This window comes from Netta rufina (assembly GCF_964035555.1).
Source record: "Netta rufina genome assembly, chromosome: 19".
Taxonomy (NCBI): Eukaryota; Metazoa; Chordata; class Aves; order Anseriformes; family Anatidae; genus Netta; species Netta rufina.
The window spans coordinates 12,416,319-12,438,924 of NC_140143.1; the positions used below are offsets into that span (position 1 = coordinate 12,416,319).

General features: G+C 46.8%; 1 protein-coding gene across 1 annotated transcript in view; it reads left to right on the top strand.

The window, feature by feature from the left end:
- LOC311216959 (myosin heavy chain, skeletal muscle, adult-like) overlaps positions 1-18,318 on the top strand; it is a 24,080-nt gene extending 5,762 nt beyond the window's left edge. The window contains exons 11-39 of the mRNA XM_084298644.1: positions 1-86; positions 617-735; positions 819-968; positions 3,704-3,874; positions 4,517-4,823; positions 4,944-5,020; positions 7,822-7,909; positions 7,993-8,110; positions 8,587-8,710; positions 9,163-9,299; positions 9,640-9,895; positions 10,569-10,811; positions 11,160-11,336; positions 11,416-11,561; positions 11,661-11,751; positions 11,832-12,221; positions 12,368-12,494; positions 13,638-13,756; positions 14,155-14,351; positions 14,766-14,949; positions 15,036-15,201; positions 15,374-15,498; positions 15,656-15,964; positions 16,131-16,334; positions 16,613-16,738; positions 16,833-17,003; positions 17,090-17,194; positions 17,335-17,430; positions 18,039-18,318. The exon at positions 1-86 is cut by the window's left edge and continues 53 nt beyond it. Of these exons, the coding sequence (XP_084154770.1) occupies positions 1-86; positions 617-735; positions 819-968; positions 3,704-3,874; positions 4,517-4,823; positions 4,944-5,020; positions 7,822-7,909; positions 7,993-8,110; positions 8,587-8,710; positions 9,163-9,299; positions 9,640-9,895; positions 10,569-10,811; positions 11,160-11,336; positions 11,416-11,561; positions 11,661-11,751; positions 11,832-12,221; positions 12,368-12,494; positions 13,638-13,756; positions 14,155-14,351; positions 14,766-14,949; positions 15,036-15,201; positions 15,374-15,498; positions 15,656-15,964; positions 16,131-16,334; positions 16,613-16,738; positions 16,833-17,003; positions 17,090-17,194; positions 17,335-17,430; positions 18,039-18,194 (4,765 nt within the window). The 3' untranslated portion in view covers positions 18,195-18,318. The remainder of the gene's footprint in view (positions 87-616; positions 736-818; positions 969-3,703; positions 3,875-4,516; positions 4,824-4,943; positions 5,021-7,821; positions 7,910-7,992; positions 8,111-8,586; positions 8,711-9,162; positions 9,300-9,639; positions 9,896-10,568; positions 10,812-11,159; positions 11,337-11,415; positions 11,562-11,660; positions 11,752-11,831; positions 12,222-12,367; positions 12,495-13,637; positions 13,757-14,154; positions 14,352-14,765; positions 14,950-15,035; positions 15,202-15,373; positions 15,499-15,655; positions 15,965-16,130; positions 16,335-16,612; positions 16,739-16,832; positions 17,004-17,089; positions 17,195-17,334; positions 17,431-18,038) is intronic.
- The last annotated feature ends 4,288 nt before the right edge of the window (positions 18,319-22,606 follow it).

Here is a 22,606-nt window from a genome sequence, read left to right on the forward strand (position 1 = left end):
GTTGACAGGAGCTGTCATGCACTATGGCAACTTGAAGTTCAAGCAGAAACAGCGAGAGGAGCAGGCAGAGCCAGATGGCACAGAAGGTACCAGAAAATTCAGCTAGTGAAAAATTAGGAAAAGCATCCTTGTTTGTTAGCTGTCTAGTTGCAGAGGTGCATCCCCAGTCATGGGAAGTACCATTCTCTTATCCAACAGATACTTCCCCAAAGTACCCAGCCTGAAAATTGGTACTTTAGCACAGGGTCTCTCTCACTCAGTTAAACATTCGACCACTATGTCACCATGATGTACTAACAGATTTTTCACCAAATATACCATGTATTCTTTGCTGTGCAGAAATTCAGTTGTCACAGAACAGGAGAGGAAACAGGCTTTTGGAGTGCTTCTGGGAGCTTCTGGATCAAGCTGTTCCTACTCAAGCCATGCCTGTTCTTGCTTTCAAAAAAGTCCAGCATTTGTTTCCATAATCCTTCTTCCTTTCTAGACCTTCTCAGTAAAACCGGACCAATACTTTGCCATTTCTAGAAAAGTGAATATCAGAGCTGCTCACACTGACCAAATTCTAGCCATTGTCCAATGATAAATGCTTTTATCTCTCTCTCTTCCTCTTTAGTGGCTGACAAGGCTGCCTACCTGATGGGCCTGAACTCAGCTGACCTGCTCAAAGCCCTGTGTTACCCTCGAGTGAAGGTTGGGAATGAATTTGTGACAAAAGGTCAAACTGTTGAACAGGTAAATAAAGATGGCTTCAAAAAAGAACGAGCACTCTTCTGCTGCCCTCGAAGGTATGTCCAGTACTTTTTTCTCTGTTCTAGGTGAACAATGCAGTGGGTGCCTTGGCAAAAGCTGTCTTTGAAAAGATGTTCTTGTGGATGGTTGTTCGCATCAACCAACAGCTGGATACCAAGCAACCCAGACAGTACTTCATTGGTGTCCTGGACATTGCCGGTTTTGAGATCTTTGATGTGAGTAACGAAGATCTGGCATCATAGTTATGGAAGGGACAGGAAGAGATCATGAGGTCTCAGAAACAGATTTCTTTTTGGAATAGTCAAGGAAAAGGAAGTGCTGTGGGAAACCCCACAGCATGTTTCCTGTGTTGTGAATGCAGTCCTGATACTAGGGCTTCTGTGTGATATCAAAGAAACTCCTGGAGTCTTGATTTGAGGGCAGAGAAATTCCTGGGTGGGACACTGAACAAGTGTCCATTCTGGAGGAGGTGAGAGAGCTGAGACACCTCCATGGTGCAGCAGCTAAGCTTATTGAAGGATCTGCTTTTGCGTAGCACAGTAAAAAGGAACTTTTCCCTGTAGACTGATTTGAATAACAATAATAAGAAGAAAGTCCTGCAAAGACACCTTATTTGTTTGTTTGTTTGTTTGTTTGTTTTACAATAGAAGTCCTGCTAAGGAAATGTATGCCATTACATAATGGTTATGTGTAGTGTTTCTGGCAGAGTCCTTTGGGAGGCGGTTCTGAAGGGCAGAGGAGTCCAGGAAGGCTGGGCACTCTTCAAAAAGGAATCTTAATGGTGCAGGAGTGGTCTGTCCCCACGTGCCCAAAGACGAGCCGGCATGGAGGAAGACCGGCCTGGCTGAGCAGAGAACTGTGGCTTGAGCTTAGGAGAAAAAAGAGGGTTTATAATCTTCGGAAAAGAGGGTGGTCCACTCAGGAGGACTATAAGGGTGTTGCGAGGTTGTGCAGGGACAAAATTAGAAAGGCCAAAGCTCATCTGGAGCTCAATCTGGCTACTGTCATTAGAGACAACAAAAAATGTTTTTACAAATACATCAACGCAAAACGGAGGAGTAAGGAGAATCTCCATCCTTTACTGGATGCGGGTGAAAACTTAGTGACAAAAGATGAGGAAAAGGCTGAGGAGCTTAATGCCTTCTTTGTCTCAGTCTTTAGCGGCAAAACCAGTTGTTCTCTGGATACCCAGTACCCTGAGCTTTGGAAGGGGATGGGGAGCAGAATGTGGCCCTCATTATCCATGAAGAAATGGATACTCACTATCCATGGTTAGCGACCTGCTACGGCACTTGGATATACACAAGTCGATGGGGCCAGGTGGGATCCACCCGAGGATACTGAGAGAACTGGCGGAGGAGCTGGCCAAGCTGCTTTCCATCATTTCCATCAACAATCCTGGCTATCGGGGGAGGTCCCAGTCAAGTGGCGGCTAGCAAATGTGACACCCATCTACAAGAAGGGCCAGAGGGTAGACCCGGGGAACTACAGGCCTGTCAGTTTGACCTCAGTGCCAGGGAAGCTCATGGAGCAGATTATCTTGAGTGTCATCACCTGGCACTTGCAGGGCAACCAGGCAATCAGGCCCAGTCAGCATGGGATTATGAAAGGCAGGTCCTGCTTGACGAACCTGATCTTCTATGACAAACTGACACGCTTCGTGGATGAGGGAAAGGCTGTGGATGTGGTCTACCTTGATTTCAGTAAGGCTTTTGACACTGTTTCTCACAGCATTCTCCTCAAGAAACTGGCTGCTCATGGCTTGGACTGGCTTACGCTTCGTTGGGTTAAAAACTGGCTGGATAGCCGGGCCCAAAGAGTTGTGGTGAATGGAGTCAAATCCAGTTGGAGGCCGGTCACTAGTGGCGTTCCCTAGGGCTCGGTACTTCGGCCGGTCCACTTTAATATCTTTATCGATGATATGGATGAGGGGATCAAGTGCACCCTCAGTAAGTTTGCAGATGACACCAAGTTAGGTGCGTGTGTCGATCTGCTTGAGGGTAGGAAGGCTCTGCAGGAGGATCTGGATAGGCTGGACTGATGGGCTGAGGCCAGCTGTATGAAGTTCAAAGTGGCCAAGTGCCAGGTCCTGCACCTGGGGTGCAACAACCCCAAGCAGCACTACAGGTTGGGAGATGAGTGGTTGGAAAGCTTCCTGGTAGAGAAGGACTTGGGAGTATTGGTTGATAGTTGGCTGAACATGAGCCAGCAGTGTGCTCAGGTGGCCAAGAAGGCCAACAGCATCCTGGCTTGTATAAGAAGCAGTGTGACCAGCAGGTCTAGAGAAGTGATTGTCCCCCTGTACTCGTCTCTGGTGAGGCCGCAACTAGAGTACTGTGTTCAGTTTTGGGCCCCTTGCTACAAGAAAGACATGGAGGTGCTCAAGAGAGTCCAGAGAAGGGTGACAAAGCTGATGAGGGGTCTGGAGAACTAGTCTTATGAGCAGCAGCTGAGGGAGCTGGGCTTGTTCAGCCTGGAGAAGAGGAGCCTCAGGGGTGACCTTATTGCTCTCTATAGGTACCTTAAAGAAGGCTGTAGCGAGGTGGGGGTTGGTCTATTCTCCCATGTGCCTGGTGACAGGACGAGGGGGAATGGGCTAAAGTGGCACCAAGGGTGTTTTAGGTTGTGTATTAGGAAGAACTTCTTTACCGAAAGGGTTGTTAGGCATTGGAATGGGCTGCCCAGGGAAGTGGTTGAGTCACCGTCCATGGAAGCCTTTAAAAGACGTTTAGATGATATGGTTTAAATGACGCTTAGTGATATGGTTTAGTGGAGGACTTGTTAGTGTTAGGCCAGAGGTTGGACTAGGTGATCTTGAGGTCTCTTCCAACCTAGACAATTCTGTGATTCTGTACTGGGGAACTTCAAAAAGAATCAGTAGAACACTAACAAAACCCTGTGGTCATTGCTGCCCCTTGAGAACCTATGCAACTTTCCTTGCTTTGAACAGTTCAACAGCTTTGAGCAACTGTGCATTAATTTCACCAATGAGAAACTGCAGCAGTTCTTCAACCATCACATGTTCGTGCTGGAGCAGGAGGAGTATAAAAAGGAAGGAATCGAATGGGAATTCATTGACTTTGGGATGGACCTGGCTGCCTGCATTGAACTCATTGAAAAGGTACCTTTTCCACTCAAGTGTATGATATATTTTGGAATTTTGAGATGTTTCTGAGCCCGATTCAGATGGGAAAGAACTTGGGACCAGACAGTCAGTTTCAGTCAAACAAAGCATTTTGCAGTGAAATTTATCTTAGTGTGGAGCAGAGAAATTAGGAAGGCTAGATATAAATCTTTGTCTCCAGTCCTGCACCACCCTGTCTTCGGGTGTGGAAAAGGTAGACCATACTCCCACCAAAAGAATTCTTTGAAACAAGCTGGAGTCTGTCTCCTTTCCTTTTTCTCCTGAAAATTCAAAGCAGAACTCCACACACCATTTTGGGAAATAAGTGTTGCTTAGTCTGATTTCCCAAGACAACAGGCCTCTTGTAGCTATCTTCCCAATTATATTTCCGTCCAACCCTTCTCCCTCTGCCCATTCTAAACTGAAGTGGAGAGATATTCTTTCCAGTTTAGTGAAGACGGGCTGCTGGAAGACAAGGGCAGGCACAAATAAGCTTCCTGGCTGAGAACAACTCCCAGCCAACTTAGGCTCTTATCCAGACTGAGATGCTACCCACAACATACAGGTACTGCTGAACCTCACAGCATATCTCCACACTGATATAGATCTTTCTCTATTACCTCTTTTGCTGTCTTCCAGCCCATGGGTATCTTCTCCATCCTGGAAGAGGAGTGCATGTTCCCCAAAGCAACTGACACCTCTTTCAAGAACAAGCTCTATGACCAGCATCTGGGCAAGTCCAATAATTTCCAGAAGCCCAAACCTGCCAAAGGCAAGGCCGAGGCCCACTTTTCACTTGTGCACTATGCTGGCACAGTGGACTACAACATCTCTGGCTGGCTTGAGAAGAACAAGGACCCCCTGAATGAAACTGTCATTGGGTTGTACCAGAAATCATCTCTGAAGACACTGGCCTTACTCTTTGCAGCCTATGGTGGTGAAGCTGGTAATCTCTCTACAGTTCATGTTTCATACTTTCATACTGAATATTGATGAACCTCTAAGGCAATATTCTGATTCTGACTTCAGATTAATTTTTATTTTTATTTTTTTTCCAATTTTGAAGAGGCTGCTGGTGGTGGTGGTAAGAAGGGTGGCAAGAAGAAGGGTTCTTCTTTCCAGACAGTCTCAGCTCTTTTCCGTGTAAGTACAGTATTTGTTCTCTGTCCGAAGAAAGAAAGCAATCTCATTATGAATCTGAAAGGTCTTTTTCAGTTTTGGTCTTGTCATGTTTGGCACTTCAGAAGCAAAACCTTAAAATGCCATGAAACCTCTATTATAATGTATGTCTGGTCTTCCTTTCATTTCTGGAGACAGAATGCTATGGTCACCCTCCTGGAACTCCTTAAGTAATTTCTTTAGTCCTTTTTCTCCAAAAAAAAGCTATTTATATTGCATCCTTCATTCTTTTCTTCTAACTGTCTGCCTTCATTTTTCTCTTATCTGCTCTTGGTTCTATAAAATTTGGAAAAGGGTGAAGTTCACCTACTTAGACTGAGAATGAATAATGAATGGGAGGAACTTCTTCAGTATCTCTGTAAGCATCAGAGAACTTTCCCACACTTATTTTTATTATATTATAAAATAAAAGATAATACATCAAACATCAAAGGAAAAACTAAAAAAACAAAACAAAACAAAACAAAACAAAAACCAAACCACTAAAATATAAAAACAACAACAAAAAAAGACAAGATTGTAAGATTCTAGGGCAATTATTAATTTCAATGGAAAAGTGAGTGGATTTTAAATTGCTTTCTAGTTAATGCATTCTGTGGGCAAATTTCAGTTATTTTCAAGGTTTCAACTTGGCTCAGGTTGATATATTTAGTGAGACTGAACTACTCCTAACACCATTATTTATTTAGGTCCCACAACTATTCATTTCCAATTAAAACAAACAAACAAACAAAACCTATTTATCCAAACAAACTAGCCCTGAGTGATGTCCCTCAGGGGTCTGGAATGGGACCAGTGCCATTTAATGTCTTTTAGTAAAGACATAATGGAACTGAATGCACCCTCAGTGAGTTTGCAGATGACACCAAGCTGAGTGGTAGAGCTGACACAATAGAAAGAAGGGATGCTATTCAGAAGGATCTGGACAGGTTTGATAAGGGGGTCCACATTAACCTCATGAATTTTAAGAAGGATAGGTGAAAGGTCCTGTAACTGTGTCAAGGTAATCCCAAACATAAATACTGGCTGTGCTATGAGTGGACTGAGAGCAGCCCTGCAGAGGAGGACTAGGGGGTAATCATGGATAAAAAACTGAATATGAACCAGCAGTTGTGTTTTCAGTGCAGAAAGTTGATCATATCCTGGGCTGCATCAAAAGAAGTGTGCTCAGCAGTTCAGGGAATGTGATTCTCCCCCTGTATTCCACCCTTCTCAGACACCACCTGGAATACTGCATCCAGCTCTGGGTCCCCAGACACAGGAAAGATATGGACGTGTTATAGCTACACCAGACGAGGACCACAGAAATTGTTAGAGGCCTGCAACACTTCTGTGAATAGAAGATGAGAGGGTTGGGGTTGTTTTGCCTAGAGAAGAGAGGGCTTCAGGTACGCATTATTGCAGCCATTCAATAATTAATGTGAGCATATAAGATAGATGGAGGGAGAATTTTTATAAGGGCATGTAGAGGACAAGGATTAATGGTTTTAAACAAAAAGAAAGATTTAGATTAAATGTAAGAAAGCAATTCTTTACTATGAATCATGGAATCATTGAATTATAGAATCATAGTATCATGATATAAAGCCAAGATGCCATTGACCTTCTTGGTCACCTGGGCTCACTGCAAGCTCATGTTCAGGTGAGCACCGACAAACACCCCTAGATCCTTTTCTTCTGCACAGCTTTCGAGCCACTCTCCCCTCGAGCCTGTAGCACTGCATGGGGTTGTTGCAACCAAAGTACAGGACTCAGCACTAAGCTAAGTTGAACCTCATCCCATTGACCTCTGCCCATTGATCCAACCTGTCCAGGTCCCTCTGCATGGCCTTCCTACCCTCTGGCTGACTGACACTTCGTCCCAGCTTGGTGTTGTCTGCAAACTTACTGAGGGTGCACTCAATTCCCTCATCCAAATCATCAATATAGATGTTAAAGAGGATGGGCCTCAACACTGACCCCTGGGGAACACCACTGATGACCGGTCGCCAGCTGGATTTCACTCTGTTCACCACTATTCTTTGGGCCTGGCCATCCAGACAGTTTTTAGCCCAGCAAGAGATGTAGCTGTCCTAGCCCTCAACTCTTGACTTCCAGTTTCTCCAAGAGTATTTATTAGTATTAGTATTAGTATTAGTATTAGTATTAGTATTAGTATTAGTATTAGTATTTCAAATATTTTATTCTTCACAAGTTGCATGGGGGTGGTGGGGCACTGCAACTGGTTGCCCAGAGAAGTTGTGGATACCTGACCCCTGGAATTGTTCACAGAAAGGTTGAATGGGGCTTTCAGCAGCCTGATCTAGTGAGAGATATCCCTGCCATGACAGGGGGTTGGAACTAGATAATCTTTAAGGTCCGTTCCAACCCAAAGCATTCAATGAATATTCTATGAAATCAGCTACCAAAACAAATAATAGTTAGGCTGAGCAAAGAGCCCTGATCATCAGTATCTATAAATTAAAATGTTCAATTATCTTTTGCAAGATATACTGTCTGGAAGGAAAACTGTAAGATGGCAGCTGTGTACTTATATGAGGAGATTAAGAAAAAAATAATATTAAAAAATAATATTAATTATTATTCAATGAAGAAACTTTGAAACCAATAAAGCTGGGAGCTTTCAATTTCTGACTTTCCCTTTGGGAGCTCTATAAGGTGTTGTAGAGAAGACAGGTCTGCATCCAGAAACACTCAGTTTGATAAATACACTATTAAGCATGCAGCACTTACAATTAATAATAATTCATCTTATGATCTCACAGGAGAATTTAAACAAGCTAATGGCTAACCTGAGAAGCACTCACCCCCATTTTGTACGCTGCATCATTCCAAATGAAACAAAAACACCAGGTGAGGGGAACCCAACAGCAGGAAAATTTGAGCCAAAGGAGTTCTTCTCCTGTGTGTCAAACAGTAATTATGGTGTTTGTTAGGTGCCATGGAACATGAACTGGTGCTACACCAGCTGCGGTGTAATGGTGTGCTAGAAGGGATCAGGATTTGCAGGAAAGGATTCCCCAGCAGAGTCCTGTATGCTGATTTCAAACAGAGGTAAGAGTGCTCCACCTTTCTGCTCATTTGGACCAAGATACCCTAATGTATATGAAACAGTACACTTTATGTTGGTACTAAGTAGTAATATAGAAATGTTTCACTATCTGTTCATGATGATGTGATGATATTGCTGAGGCTTAGGTTTATCTTGAACTCTGAAATTACAGTAAAAGAAATCTCCATATCCTGTTCTGGAAACATGAACTACCTTCAGGAATTAGACTAATTCAGTAAGGCTGTGGTTTTCGATTGCAGTGGTGGTTTAAACCATGGTTATTTCTTCATGTTCTTGAGGATTATGATTCTCCCAGATTTTGAATTAACAGTATGGAAACGTCACTTACACTGTCCTGAAAGGGTGGGCTGTCCCTAGTACATATGGCCAGTCCGATGTAGCTGAGAAGGCTGTGGGGTTTATTTGCAGTGGTGGTATTGGCAATAGTTGTTTCTTCATGTTCTGTTTTCTCCTACAGGTATAGAGTGCTTAATGCCAGTGCTATTCCAGAGGGACAGTTCATGGACAGCAAGAAGGCTTCAGAGAAGCTCCTTGGGTCCATCGATGTGGACCACACTCAGTACAGATTTGGTCACACCAAGGTAGAAACAAGTCCTGTGCTCAAAGACTATGTACCTCTGCTACACATGACTGAGGTTTTAGAGATTGCTCAGGGCCAGGTCTAGGTAGGATAATAAGGGTCAGGCACTACCCAGTAATTCCTGGATGGATCCATAGCAATGAAAAAGGTCTAACATCAGTCTGCAGGTCATATTACAGTTGACATATTACAGGTTACCACAGCCAGGCAGAGGCATGGGTGAGTCTATGGCTGAATGGGAAACAAGTAGTTCTACAACATGGTTCAGGCAGGGACTGAAGGCGCCTAGAGCTGAGTTTTCAAGAAGTTCCTAGGCCCATGGGAATAGATTTGGGAGGAGAGCTTACATGAGGCTGGTCAAGGCCATTAAGGTCTCTTCCAGAATAAGGAATGCGTCTGTACCTCTGTTCTATCTAACCTGACAGTGATAGGTTGACAATTTCCTTTCTTAAGGTATTCTTCAAAGCTGGGTTGCTGGGACTCCTGGAGGAGATGAGAGATGATAAGCTGGCAGAAATCATCACACGCACGCAGGCCAGGTGCAGAGGTTTCCTAATGAGAGTGGAATATCGTAGAATGGTGGAAAGGAGGTAAATATTTCCATCTATTTAGTTTACTCTATTTAGTTTACTATTATTACTGTTAATAAATAACATGTAAAGAAATTCACGGTGGGGGTGACAGAGCAATGGAACAGGCTGCCCAGGGAGGCTGTGGAGTCTCCTTCTCTGCAGATATTCAAGGCTCATCTGGACTTCTACCTGGGCAATCTGCTCTAGGGAACCTGCTTTGGCAGGGGGGTTGAACCCAATGATCTCTTGAGGTCCCTTCCAATCCCTACAATTCCATGATATTGTGATTCTGTAAAATTAATTGAGTCTAAATTTGTAACACCCAAGGCATGTAATACCTATGCAAATTTTATATCAGGGAGTCCATCTTCTGCATCCAGTACAACGTTCGTGCATTCATGAATGTCAAGCACTGGCCCTGGATGAAGCTGTTCTTCAAAATCAAGCCATTGCTGAAGAGTGCAGAATCTGAGAAGGAGATGGCCAACATGAAAGAAGAGTTTGAGAAAACCAAGGAAGAGCTTGAAAAGTCTGAGGCAAAGAGGAAAGAACTGGAGGAGAAAATGGTGGCTCTGCTGCAAGAAAAAAATGACCTTCAGCTCCAAGTGCAGGCAGTTAGTGTCACTGTTTATTTGTTCCTGAGAAAAAACGTTATACAGACAGATATCATTTTTCACCCAAGAAGAGACTTACAGGAAGCTGACTAAATTACAATTGAAAAAAGTCACACATTCAAAGTTACTCTAAAGTTGAGTAACTGTAAACACTGTCAGGGGCACAACAAGTTCTCTGTCAGTCAGTGAGGATAACTTTAAGTGTTAAAGGAGACTCAGCAGCCCTGCTGTCCTGAGAAAAGAGCCAAGTAGTGCTAGCCAACAGGTAATATGCAGCAGACACCTTTGTCTGACTTGAAAGGGAGGCATCTCCATGTGTTCAACTTTCAAAGCTGTCTGCCCATGTAACAGTCTAAAGGCAACACTTAGAAGGACCCACTTCACCTAAACACAGATACACTATAAGGCTAGATTACCTTCACACACACAGATCCTTGGTCTTCAACTTCAGTCAGGAACAAGCAGTTTCTTAACTCCAAGAAAAACACTACTTTCTTCACTGTATTATTCCCACAAATGGAAAAATCTTGGCTACCCAAATATGATGATGATCATGATGACTAAATTAAAAAAAAAGTAATAACTATTAAATACTAGGTCTTTGAGAGAAAAAGAAAACACAACAGAAATTTCAAAACGTTATAACCCTCAAAAATCTCTGTCTCCCCATCAGGAAGCAGACAGCTTGGCTGATGCCGAGGAAAGGTGTGACCAGCTCATCAAAACCAAAATCCAACTGGAAGCCAAAATTAAGGAGGTGACAGAACGGGCTGAGGATGAGGAAGAAATCAATGCTGAGCTGACAGCCAAGAAGAGGAAACTGGAGGATGAATGTTCAGAGCTGAAGAAAGATATTGATGACCTGGAGTTAACCTTGGCTAAAGTTGAGAAGGAAAAACATGCCACTGAAAACAAGGTACACACATGGAGAGTCACACAAAGGGAGAAGGGATAGATACCTCCCATATTAGGCTGGCATCCCCCTAGTTTGGGTTAACCTTCCTGGTTCTCTCCCTCCAAGATTCTTGCACACCCCCATCCTCCTTACTGGCAGTGAAGTATGAGAAGCTAAAAAGTCCTTGACTTGGTGCAAACACTGCCCAGAAACAACATAAACCAGTGTGTTATCAACATTATTCTCATCCTAGATCTGAAATACAACACCATAAGAGCTAGGAAATGAACGTTCTCCTGGCTGAAACCAGGACACTGCACCAGCAGTAAAGTTTTTGACTGAATATTAAATATTTTGTCCAATATATAGGTGAAAAATCTCACAGAGGAGATGGCATCCCTGGATGAGACCATTGCCAAACTGACAAAAGAGAAGAAAGCCCTCCAAGAGGCCCACCAGCAGACACTGGATGACCTGCAGGCCGAAGAGGACAAAGTCAATACATTGACCAAAGCTAAAACCAAGCTGGAGCAGCAAGTGGATGATGTAAGCACATGTGCCTCCAGCGAGACAGGACAGGTATGGAGTTCAACCTGCCTGGCATTATTGGTGTTGTTGTGTTTAGCTGGAAGGGTCCCTGGAGCAAGAGAAGAAACTACGCATGGACCTTGAAAGGGCTAAGAGGAAACTTGAGGGAGACCTGAAGCTGGCCCATGATAGCATACTGGATTTGGAAAATGATAAGCAGCAGCTGGATGAGAAACTGAAGAAGTAAGTGTGGTTGTGAGACACCTGAGTGTGGGTCAGGTGCATTTATTAGGTAGTTTTATTTGGATGTTAACGCTGTGTTTCTGTATGCTTTGTGCAAAGGAAAGACTTTGAAATCAGCCAGATCCAGAGCAAAATTGAAGATGAGCAACTTCTTGGCATGCAATTGCAGAAGAAGATCAAGGAGCTGCAGGCAAGACTCTGGTCCTTCCCTTCAGCCCTTCAGAAGGACATCTGAGGGCATGGGTATGAGGGGTCTTGCATTTTCCCCAGGCCCGTATCGAGGAACTGGAGGAGGAAATTGAGGCAGAGCGAACCTCTCGGGCAAAAGCAGAGAAGCACCGTGCTGACCTCTCCAGGGAGCTGGAGGAGATCAGCGAGCGCCTGGAAGAAGCAGGCGGGGCTACAGCAGCTCAGGTTGAGATGAACAAGAAGCGTGAGGCAGAATTTCAGAAGATGCGCCGCGACCTCGAAGAGGCCACGCTGCAGCACGAAGCCACAGCTGCCGCCCTGCGGAAGAAGCACGCAGACAGCACAGCTGAGCTTGGGGAGCAGATCGACAACTTGCAACGAGTCAAGCAGAAGCTGGAGAAGGAGAAGAGTGAGCTGAAGATGGAGATAGATGACTTGGCCAGTAACATGGAGTCTGTCTCCAAAGCCAAGGTAAAGAATTGCAGTAGAATTCACAGGGCCAAGGTACAGCACATAGCCTGGATCTACTAGTCACACTCTCCTATAGGAATCCTGCTGTGAGAATTAGACAGAGTCCAGGAGTTCATTTCCTCTCCTTCCTTGTTTTTGATACCTAGTCAAATCTGGAGAAGATGTGCCGCACTCTGGAAGACCAGCTGAGTGAGATTAAAACTAAGGAGGAGCAGAATCAGCGCATGATCAATGACCTCAATACTCAGAGAGCTCGTCTGCAGACAGAAACAGGTGAGACGTCCTCAGTCCTGAGGTGCAATGGCAGAACCTGCAAATCAGGAGGATACGCCATGGTGCAAAGCAAGAATTGGGCTAACGGCTCAAAGCAACCCCAGATTACAGGGCCAGATTACAGTGTTCTCCAGGGCTAAGTATTGGGGACGGCTTTGTTTAACATTTTGATCAACAGTCTTGGTTGAGGGGACTGAGTGCACGCTCAGTTATTTTGCAGACAGCACCAAGTTGGACAGGAATGTTGATCTGCTTGAGGATAGGAAGGCTCTGCAGAGCGATCTGGGTAGGCTAGATCAATGGGCTGCAACCAATTGTGTGGTATTCAACAAAGCTAAGTGCCGGGTGCTGCATTTGGGTCACAACTACCAAGTGCAGCAATATAGGCTTGGGGAAGAGCGTCTGGAAAGCTGCTCAGCAGAAAAGGATCTGGGGGTGCTTGTCCACAGCTGGCTTACCATGAGCCAGCAGTGTGCCCAGATGGGCACCAATGTCATCCTGCCCTGTATCAGAAACAGTGTGGCCAGCAGGTCTAGGGAAGCAATTGTCCCTGTGTATTTGGCACTGGTGAGACCACACCTCAGATACTGTGTTCAGATTTGGGCCACTCGCTACAAAGAACATACTGAGCTCCTGGAAAATGTTTAGGGAAGAGCAAAGAAGCTGGTGAAGGGACTGGAAAACAAGACATGCAAGACATGTGAGGAGCAGCTGAGGGAACTGGGTTTGGTTAGTCTTGAGAAAAGAGGGATGAGGGGAGACCTCACGGCTTTCTACAACTACCTGAAAGTTGGTTGTAGCAACGTGGGTGCTGGTTTCTTTCCTCAGATGACAAGTGACAGGACATGAGGAAATAGCATCAAGTTGCATCAGGGGAGGTTTAGATTAGAAGACAGGAGGAATTTCTTTGTGGAAGGAGTGGTTAGGCACTGGAACAGGCTGCCTAGGGAAGTAGTAGAGTCTCCATTCCTGGAGGTGTTCAAGAGATGAATGGATGTGATGCTCAGAAAAATGTTTAGTGGTGAACTTGGTAGTATAGTGTTACAGCATGGTTAGACTTGCTGATCTGTTGGGTCTTTCTAAATGATTCTATGATTCTACTGTTAGTGTAACTTTATTTATTTGTGTATTTTCACTTGCCAGGTGAATATTCACGCCAGGTGGAAGAAAAGGATGCTTTGATTTCTCAGCTGTCTAGGGGCAAGCAGGGATTTACCCAACAGATTGAGGAACTGAAGAGACATCTAGAGGAAGAAATAAAGGTCTGGAAGTACCCTACTTCCTGCAAGCCACATCACCCAGAAATGCATGAGTTATACTCATCACAACATACAGAGAAGGAACCATAGTGATTTGGATGCTAGAGGAAGTCATCCACAAGCCCTTAATGAGATTCTGATGCCCTCCAAGACCGTATGGACACAGATCTGTAGGCACATTTACAGAAACAAGAGATCAGTGTCCCCTGGCCACCTTTCACTAACGCATCCTAATCCTCTAGCACTCGTTTATGAGGGATGCATCATCTCCCAGCTATACGTTTTTCTCATCAGAGTTTACCCGCCCTTTCCCTGGGGCAGTTCTCCTGTGCATGACAATTTAATCGTCAAGATTCATCTCAAGATGTGTGTCCAGGTTACTAATCCCAGTGTCCCCACAGGCCAAGAATGCCCTAGCCCACGCTGTGCAATCTGCTCGCCACGACTGTGACTTGCTCCGGGAACAATATGAGGAGGAGCAGGAAGCCAAGGGTGAGCTGCAGCGTGCCCTGTCCAAAGCCAACAGTGAAGTAGCCCAGTGGAGAACCAAATATGAGACGGACGCTATTCAGCGCACGGAGGAGCTGGAGGAGGCCAAGTATGTGGGAAGTGGGATGTTGATTGGGTAGAGAAGACTGAGACTGGTAAGGGTATTTGGAAGGAGTCTTTGAAGATGGGTCAAGATAGGAATGGGATGAAGGCACCAATATACTCTCTTTGTGGTAGAGGGCAGAGAGGGAGAAAGATGAAAAGCGTGCTGTGGAAAAAGTTCAGACTGGAAGGACAAACTTACCCTTAGGGAGTTAGAAGAGCTAAGGCAGTCTGAATACTCAGTTGGTGCTAGGGCAGAGATGTGATAGGCCCTTTAGGTGGCATGCTGCCTTGGACAGAATAAATACTGTGGACAGCTCAAGGCACTAAGTCCCCTAAGCAGGCAAGTGCCCTCTTGTGAATCTTACAAAATTGGCTACCCTTCACTCTCTAACCTGAAGCTGTGATCATCTCCTCCCAGGAAGAAGCTGGCACAGCGCCTGCAGGATGCAGAGGAACACGTTGAAGCCGTCAACGCCAAATGTGCTTCCCTGGAAAAGACAAAGCAGAGGCTGCAGAACGAGGTGGAAGACCTGATGATTGATGTGGAGCGAACGAATGCTGCCTGCGCAGCTCTGGACAAGAAGCAGAAGAACTTTGACAAGGTATTCTGGCCTCTGGCCCTGTGCTTCCTGGGCAGGGCATCTCCTCACAATCATCACATCCATACTCACACCCTGTTGCTCCTCAGATCCTGGCAGAGTGGAAGCAGAAGTACGAGGAAACACAGGCTGAGCTGGAAGCTTCCCAGAAGGAGTCTCGCTCTCTCAGCACGGAGCTGTTTAAGATGAAGAATGCCTATGAGGAGTCCCTGGACCACCTGGAAACGCTGAAGCGTGAGAACAAGAACTTGCAGCGTAAGTCCCTAGCCCTCTGCTGCCAGCCAGGCTTTCCCCCAAGCTTGTCTACCCACCACTCCACACGGGTGAGTGCCCGCAGTGATGAGAAGAGACCTGTCAGCCTGGTGCGTCAGGGCCTTTCCCTTTATGCCCTATGTCTGACCATGCCTTGTTTCACCCTTCCCTACAGAGGAGATTTCTGACCTCACGGAGCAGATTGCAGAGGGAGGAAAGGCGATCCACGAGCTGGAGAAAGTCAAGAAGCAGATTGAGCAGGAGAAATCTGAAATCCAAGCGTCCCTGGAGGAAGCTGAGGTACACAGTGCTAATGAATGGTGTCCAGACTGAAAGAATGGGAGCAGAAATCTGCAGATGTGGCAAGAAAGACAAACTGTATTTCATGCGGTATTGTATTAGAGATTACTTAGAAAGCAAGCCATAGTTTACTCACAGTTCCTACTAACTTGTCCAGGCCTCCCTAGAACACGAAGAGGGGAAAATCCTGCGCCTCCAGCTGGAGCTCAACCAGGTCAAGTCTGAGATTGACAGGAAGATCGCAGAGAAAGATGAGGAAATCGACCAGCTGAAGAGAAATCACCTCAGAATTGTGGAGTCCATGCAAAGCACCCTGGATGCTGAGATCAGGAGCAGGAACGAAGCCCTGCGGCTGAAGAAGAAGATGGAGGGAGACCTGAATGAAATGGAGATCCAGCTGAGCCATGCCAACCGTGTGGCTGCAGAGGCACAAAAGAACCTGAGAAACACACAGGCAGTGCTAAAGGTATAAAGCAAAGTATGTGCACGTAGGCATCTATCTTGCCTCATGTTACACCAACATTGTAATTGTACAAATAATTTATTAAAAGAGCAGGAAATGTCTCTGATGTCTCTGTCCAACAGTGCTGCAGTGATCAGCCACCTCATAATCTCTCTTTCCTCTCTTACAGGATACTCAAATACACTTGGACGATGCTCTCAGGACGCAGGAAGACCTGAAGGAACAGGTGGCCATGGTGGAGCGCAGAGCAAACCTCTTACAGGCTGAAGTTGAGGAGCTGCGGGCAGCCCTGGAGCAGACAGAGCGGTCAAGGAAAGTGGCTGAGCAGGAGCTTCTGGATGCAAGCGAGCGTGTGCAGCTCCTCCATACCCAGGTCAGATACTTTGCTGGATATGAATCCCGCCCACAGGAGATAACATAGAACGAGATTGCTATGTGTCTTGCTTGTTGCTATGCATCTTGCTGTGTACGTATTTGAAGAGCAAAGCTGTGACATGACCAGTCCAGCCAGGCACCCATGTCTAGTTTGCCGCTAGGGCTCTAAAGAGGACCTTTGAATTAAATACTTTCATAAACGTTACTCTCACTCTCAACTCTTGATGTGGAGGTGTTAGATCTGACAGTACAAATCCTATCCTTCCTGTTACACAGAACACCAGCTTGATCAACACCAAGAAGAAGCTGGAAACAGACATCGTGCAAATTCAGGGTGAAATGGAGGAGACAATCCAGGAAGCCCGCAATGCTGAAGAGAAGGCCAAGAAGGCCATCACAGATGTGAGTTGGGGAACTCTGTCACCGAGGATGGTGGATGTATCCTCCCCCAAAATGTCTTTGGCCCCGACCTGGCTTTGCTGCTTTGCCTCTCCAGGCAGCCATGATGGCAGAAGAGCTGAAGAAGGAGCAGGACACCAGTGCCCACCTAGAGAGAATGAAGAAGAACCTGGACGTGACGGTGAAAGACCTGCAGCACCGTCTGGATGAGGCTGAGCAGCTGGCACTGAAGGGAGGCAAGAAGCAACTCCAGAAGCTGGAGGCCAGGGTGCGTAGGGCTGGTATTTGTGCACAAGGGAGCATGTCACGAAGGGAGCCACCTGGAAAGCTCCAAACATGAGCTTCTCATTGCAGGTGCGGGAGCTGGAAGGGGAGGTAGATGCTGAGCAGAAGCGCAGTGCTGAAGCCGTGAAGGGTGTGCGCAAGTACGAGAGGAGGGTGAAGGAGCTGACCTACCAGGTAAGGCAAGAGGCATCTTTGTGCTGACACACCCTTCTCACGGAAAGCCAAAGCATTTTTCCATGAACTCCAAGAACACATGTTTTCTGGTGGTGTGGGGAAACCAACTCTCTCTCTTTCCTTCTTACCAACCACTGTAGTCTGAGGAAGACCGGAAGAACATTCTCAGGCTCCAGGATCTGGTGGACAAGCTGCAGATGAAGGTGAAATCCTACAAGAGACAAGCTGAGGAGGCTGTAAGTATTGCTTGGAGAATGGCCACGCGCACCCTTCCGTCGGAGCAGCACACTCCTTGAGATGAGCACGAATACAAGGAAAGAGGCATGAAAGTAACTCCAAAGACATAACAGTCTTGACCATGTGGTTCTTTCCCGTGTCAGCAGGCCTCGCCTTCTTCTGGGCATGCTGCACTCGGGGATGAACCAAGGGTTATCCTGCCACCTGTTTGATTCAGGAAGTCAGACCAAAATTCCCAAGGGCCTCGTCCATTGACTGAGAAGCTCATGAATCTCTGACGCTGGTAACAGCACAGCGTTTCTGAGTCTTTCTCAACCTAATAAACCACATGGAAAATTGGGCACCGAGTAGTGGGAGAACAAGCACGCAAAATGAGAAGACCACGTGACAAAATTGCTCCTCAAGAGTGACACGATACCGGTGCAGTTTGTCACAGTGAGGTCCTCAATAAGGGAGGATGATGAGGTCTTTGAGAGGGTTCTGGGTCAGCAGTGGTAGATAGGAGACGGGAGGCCTGTGCTTCACCACAGCCCTTCGAGGCCCAGGCACATGAGGAGTGAAACCCCTGCCCCAGGCTCCTCACCACCAAGTCCCTCTCCCCACACAGGAGGAGCTGTCCAATGTCAATCTCTCCAAATTCCGCAAGATCCAGCACGAGCTTGAAGAAGCCGAGGAGCGGGCTGACATTGCAGAGTCACAGGTCAACAAGCTCCGAGCAAAGAGCCGGGAGTTTCACGGCAAGAAGATAGAAGAGGAAGAGTGAAGATGTCACGTGGCAGCAAAGTGGCCTGAGGGGTGCACAAAATGTGAACCCTCTGTCACTTTTTCCATAACTGGGATTTGTAGCCCCCTGCATACATAGGGAATAAAGTCTGTAGATTACTTCACATGGTCACCATGAGCATTAGTTCTCATCTGCTTCTCTTTTTACTGGTTAGGTCTCTGTCATCATTTGTTTTTGGGCACAGCTTTGGTTATAGCCTCTGTATACCAACATCACGGTACAGCTTTCTGTCACCTGCTTCCCAATGGCTCATCCCTTCTATATCACTTAGTGACTGGGGCAAGATTGCAAGTGGCAATTCAAAGGCAGAGAAATCACAATAGTAGCTCCTGATAGTTACTCCTTCCTGTTCGGCCTACTTATGGTTTGGTCCCAAACCTCTGGTGTTATGTTTGCCCATACAGCACCTCAATTGCCTTCCAGTTGTGCAGCAAGCAACATAACAGTTAACCTAGATAATGTCAGGTTTGAACTGCTCTTTTAGCTGGCCACTTTGGAAGGCAGATTTGTGGAGGGCTGATAATTGACAGAGTTTATGTTTTGTTGGGAAGCTGAAATAAGGTGTTCTTTAGCCTCCAGTATGTTTGCTTCATTAATATGGTCAGATGGAGTTGGGGGACTGTAAAGACTGTTGTGCCCTTCCAAAGAGATGAACCCTGTTAAGTTCAAGTCCATCTTATATCAGGATCAGCACAGAACCCTTTGAAAGGGTAGATAAGCATGTGGATGGGTAGACCCATCCAATAAAACCCATGGGGATTCCCCTTTCAGCAAGATCTCCCAACAAAGGCTTTGACAGATAGAGGTAGCCATGGGATAAGAAGGAACCTTCTAACCTGTCTAAATAATCCCCAAAGACATAGAATGAAGGAAGAGTTCTCTGTGAGTGGTCTGTGCTGCCGAAGCTATACATAAAGCAACCTGAAGGGGTGCTGAGCAGGAAGGTGTGCAATGCTTCCTGATGAAATAATACCATTCCAAGCAGTTAGGGCAATGACTGTTGCCTAAGAACCCAGAGAAGGCTTTAATGGCACCAAACAGACAGACATTTAAAGATAGCGTACAAAATTCAGTACACTTAAAAAGAGGCACTTAGGGGAACATAACGCAGTGTCACATACAGAAGGGTGGACACTAAGCTGACAATTACTGGTCAGGAGTAAGGTCTTCCACATGTTCTGGATAACTGCATGACAACATCAGCTCACAGCTCAGCAGTCATAGCAAAAGACAAAATAAAAAGAGGCAAACTGATTTTGCAAGAAATTATGAGTGGGCACAACAGAGACAACGATCACTCCACTGCATTGTGATCAGAAGTACGATGACATTTTGAATACCATTCACGGTCTGATTCCTCCCATTTTTAAAAGGGCGCAGAGCGAACAGAAAACATTCCAAAGGCGGTGAAGACAACCAGATGCAAGGAACCACTTCTATAGGAGGACCAATTAAGCAAACCCAGAGATTTAAAATCGGCAAGCAGACAACCAAGTGAGATACAAAACAGATGTACAAAGACGGCACCATGTAGAGAGACCTTAGAAGGATCAACATTTTAACTCACTCTGGAATTAAATATAATAACAGAGCATGGAGTGCTGACCATGGTGGAGAGTGTGTATGTCTCTTTGTAGGAATGTGTGTGGAAATCAGATGAAACTACCTGAAGGCAAGGTATTCTACAGTACAAAGATGTGTGGGTTCTTCACACAGTATGTGTATTGTGGGATTATTCTGGGTTCTGCCTGTGTGCACGAAAGGAGGGGTCTGGGGTGCCTGCGAGCACAGTGGGAGGGGTCCTGGGTTCCTGGGTGGGACACTTTGACTCTATATAAGATAATGTTACGCAGTAATAAATTGGCTTACGGCACAGAACGCTGGTCGTTGTGTCCGTTTGTCCCGGGGCTTTCGGTCGGGTTATCCTACATATCACAGAATCACAGAATTTTCTAGGTTGGAAGAGACCTCAAGGTCATCGAGTCCAACCTCCAACCTAACGCTAACAGGCCTCCACTAAACCATATCCCTAAGCTCTACATCTAATATGGTGACCCCGACGTGATACGAACCCCGACGTGCAACTGGTTGGCGCGAGTTAGGCGCGGTGCATACGTGCTAGGTACGCGGGTGACCATGGGGCCTGGAGTCGATGAGGTGGTGAGTACTTTAAAATCCTTGGCCAAGGAAGTAGGAATAACTTTACAAAAGAAGGACATTCGGTCCCTCTTGTTTTGGGCGACACGCCGGAATCTGGCGGGGTCTCCTGTCCATTGCCTGAGACAGGCTACTTTAGAAGCAGTGGGATGGGATTTATGTGACAGCGCTTGCATCGGGAACAAAGAGGTGCAGACTTTATTACCGACCTATGGGTCGGTGCGAGCGGTTTTGGAAAAGGTAGCCAACGAGGCATGCCTGTGGGCTACTGTGCACCGTATGCTTTTGTCCAATGGGGACAGTGAGAATAAGCAGGCTCCTATGGAGCTGCCGATAAAAAACAATCTAAAGGAAGGGTCAGGGCAGGAGAAGGAGGAGGCTCGATCGGGGGATGAAAATAATGTGGAGCAGGAGAAAGAAGAGGGTGGGAAACCTTTTGTGGCCCCCCTGCGAGTTCGGTTGGATCGTGAAAGAATAGCAACATGTAGTGCTCCTCAGGTGGAAGGGAGCACCATACATACTTCATCGGATGGGTCCTTTTGGGGGGTAAATAAGAAGGGCTCCCTTATTCTGTTCCCTGCCGGGGGTCCTGAAGGGGCAGGGGTGGCATCCGGGCAGGTGCCGGCATTTTCGGGTTCCCTCTGGCCGCCGCTGTATGCAGCCTCCAGGGCGGGAGGGGGGGGAAGCGCGGGTGGAGCTTTTTTCGAAGAAGCCCCTACCATCGTCCGTGCGTCGCGTTCCTATTCTGTCGGGTGCTGCGTCCCAAAAGAGAGAACGAGTGGATAGTGAGAGTTCAACAGATGAGGAGTCTCGGGATCCTAGACAGGCTACCCCGCGGCAGCTGATGCACATCCGCGAGGAGGTGCAAAAGGCAAGAGAAAAATGGACTATTAGCGCGCGAGAATGTCTTCTCTCGGGTTGTGAAATAACGCCAAGTCCTGTGCGGATAGGGTGCTATCCTGTTTTCACGGGGTCTCAAGGACATCAGTGGCAGCCAGTAGATTATAAGATGCTGCTACAGTTAAAAAAGGCTGTACATGATGGGGGATTCTCTAGCCCACAGACACAGGTTTTGTTGGATGTGGTGGCCTTCCAAGGGCCCTTGATGTTTGATTGGCAGCAGGTTGCCCGAGCCTGCCTGACGGCAGCGCAGGTACCCATGTTTGAGTCTTTGCTAGAAGAGGAAGGTGAAGTGTTAATGGCGCGTGCGTGGGTGAATCCCCAGGATCCTTTACATGGTATGCCTGGGGAAGCGTTGTTGGGACGGGGGAGGTGGATTACTCCGCAGGAACAGCTGTTGCTGCCGCAGCCCGTGCTGATTGCCGCTGCTGATTTGGGCCGTAGAGCATTAGAGCAGATGAATGCTGTAGTCAGCCAGACTCCCAGTTATCTCCATATTCGGCAAAAACCTGAGGAACACTTTGGGCACTTTGCAGATAGAGTGCAGACAGCTGTGGCGAGCAGTAATTTACCACCGGAAGCGCAAGATGTTGTTTTGAGAGAATGCTTAAGAACGGGAGCTCTACCTGAGTTCAAGGCCGCTCTTGCAGCGCTTCCAGCTTCTGCAAGCGCGGGCGAGCTGATTGCTCGCAGATGTGCGTTTGGCAAGGCTCAGGAGATGCAGCCTCTTGCTGCTGCTCTCAGTGAGCAGATGGTTGGGGTCACATCTGCCCTCCAGGTGTTTGCTCTCCAGATTCATCCTGGAGGTTGTTTTTGTTGTGGACAGCGTGGTCACGTAGCTCATGATTGTTCCAAGAAAAGGGAACCTGTGATCAAAAACAGCCGTGTCCGTTGTTGGGTGTGTGGGCGATCTGGCCACCGTGCTCACGAGTGTTCACAACGAAAAGGGGAGGTAAAAGAGGAAAAGAGGGGGGGGCTGTCCGGAAACACTAGCGCTGGGACGAAAAGGGACCCGCTGTCTCAGCCGCAAGTGTGGGTCCCAACCCCCATCGGGCAGGGGTGGACAAGTCCGCCGTCCAGTCTCAGGCCGGAAAACGATTGCATACCTTTGCATTCCGATGACACCAAGCGTTTTGCTCTAACCATTCCATCGTTGAACAATATGCAGCCAGCAGCCTGGTATGAATGGGTTGTCTTCCCTCAAGCGACTCCTGCTTGTCCTCGCCTTGTGCCCTGCAGTGTATGGGGGCTACTGGCAGGAGTATACTGTGGGCTACCGGACTGCTCCGCTGTTTCCAACGCCATACGCTTACAGCCTACGGTCTGCTGAGCCA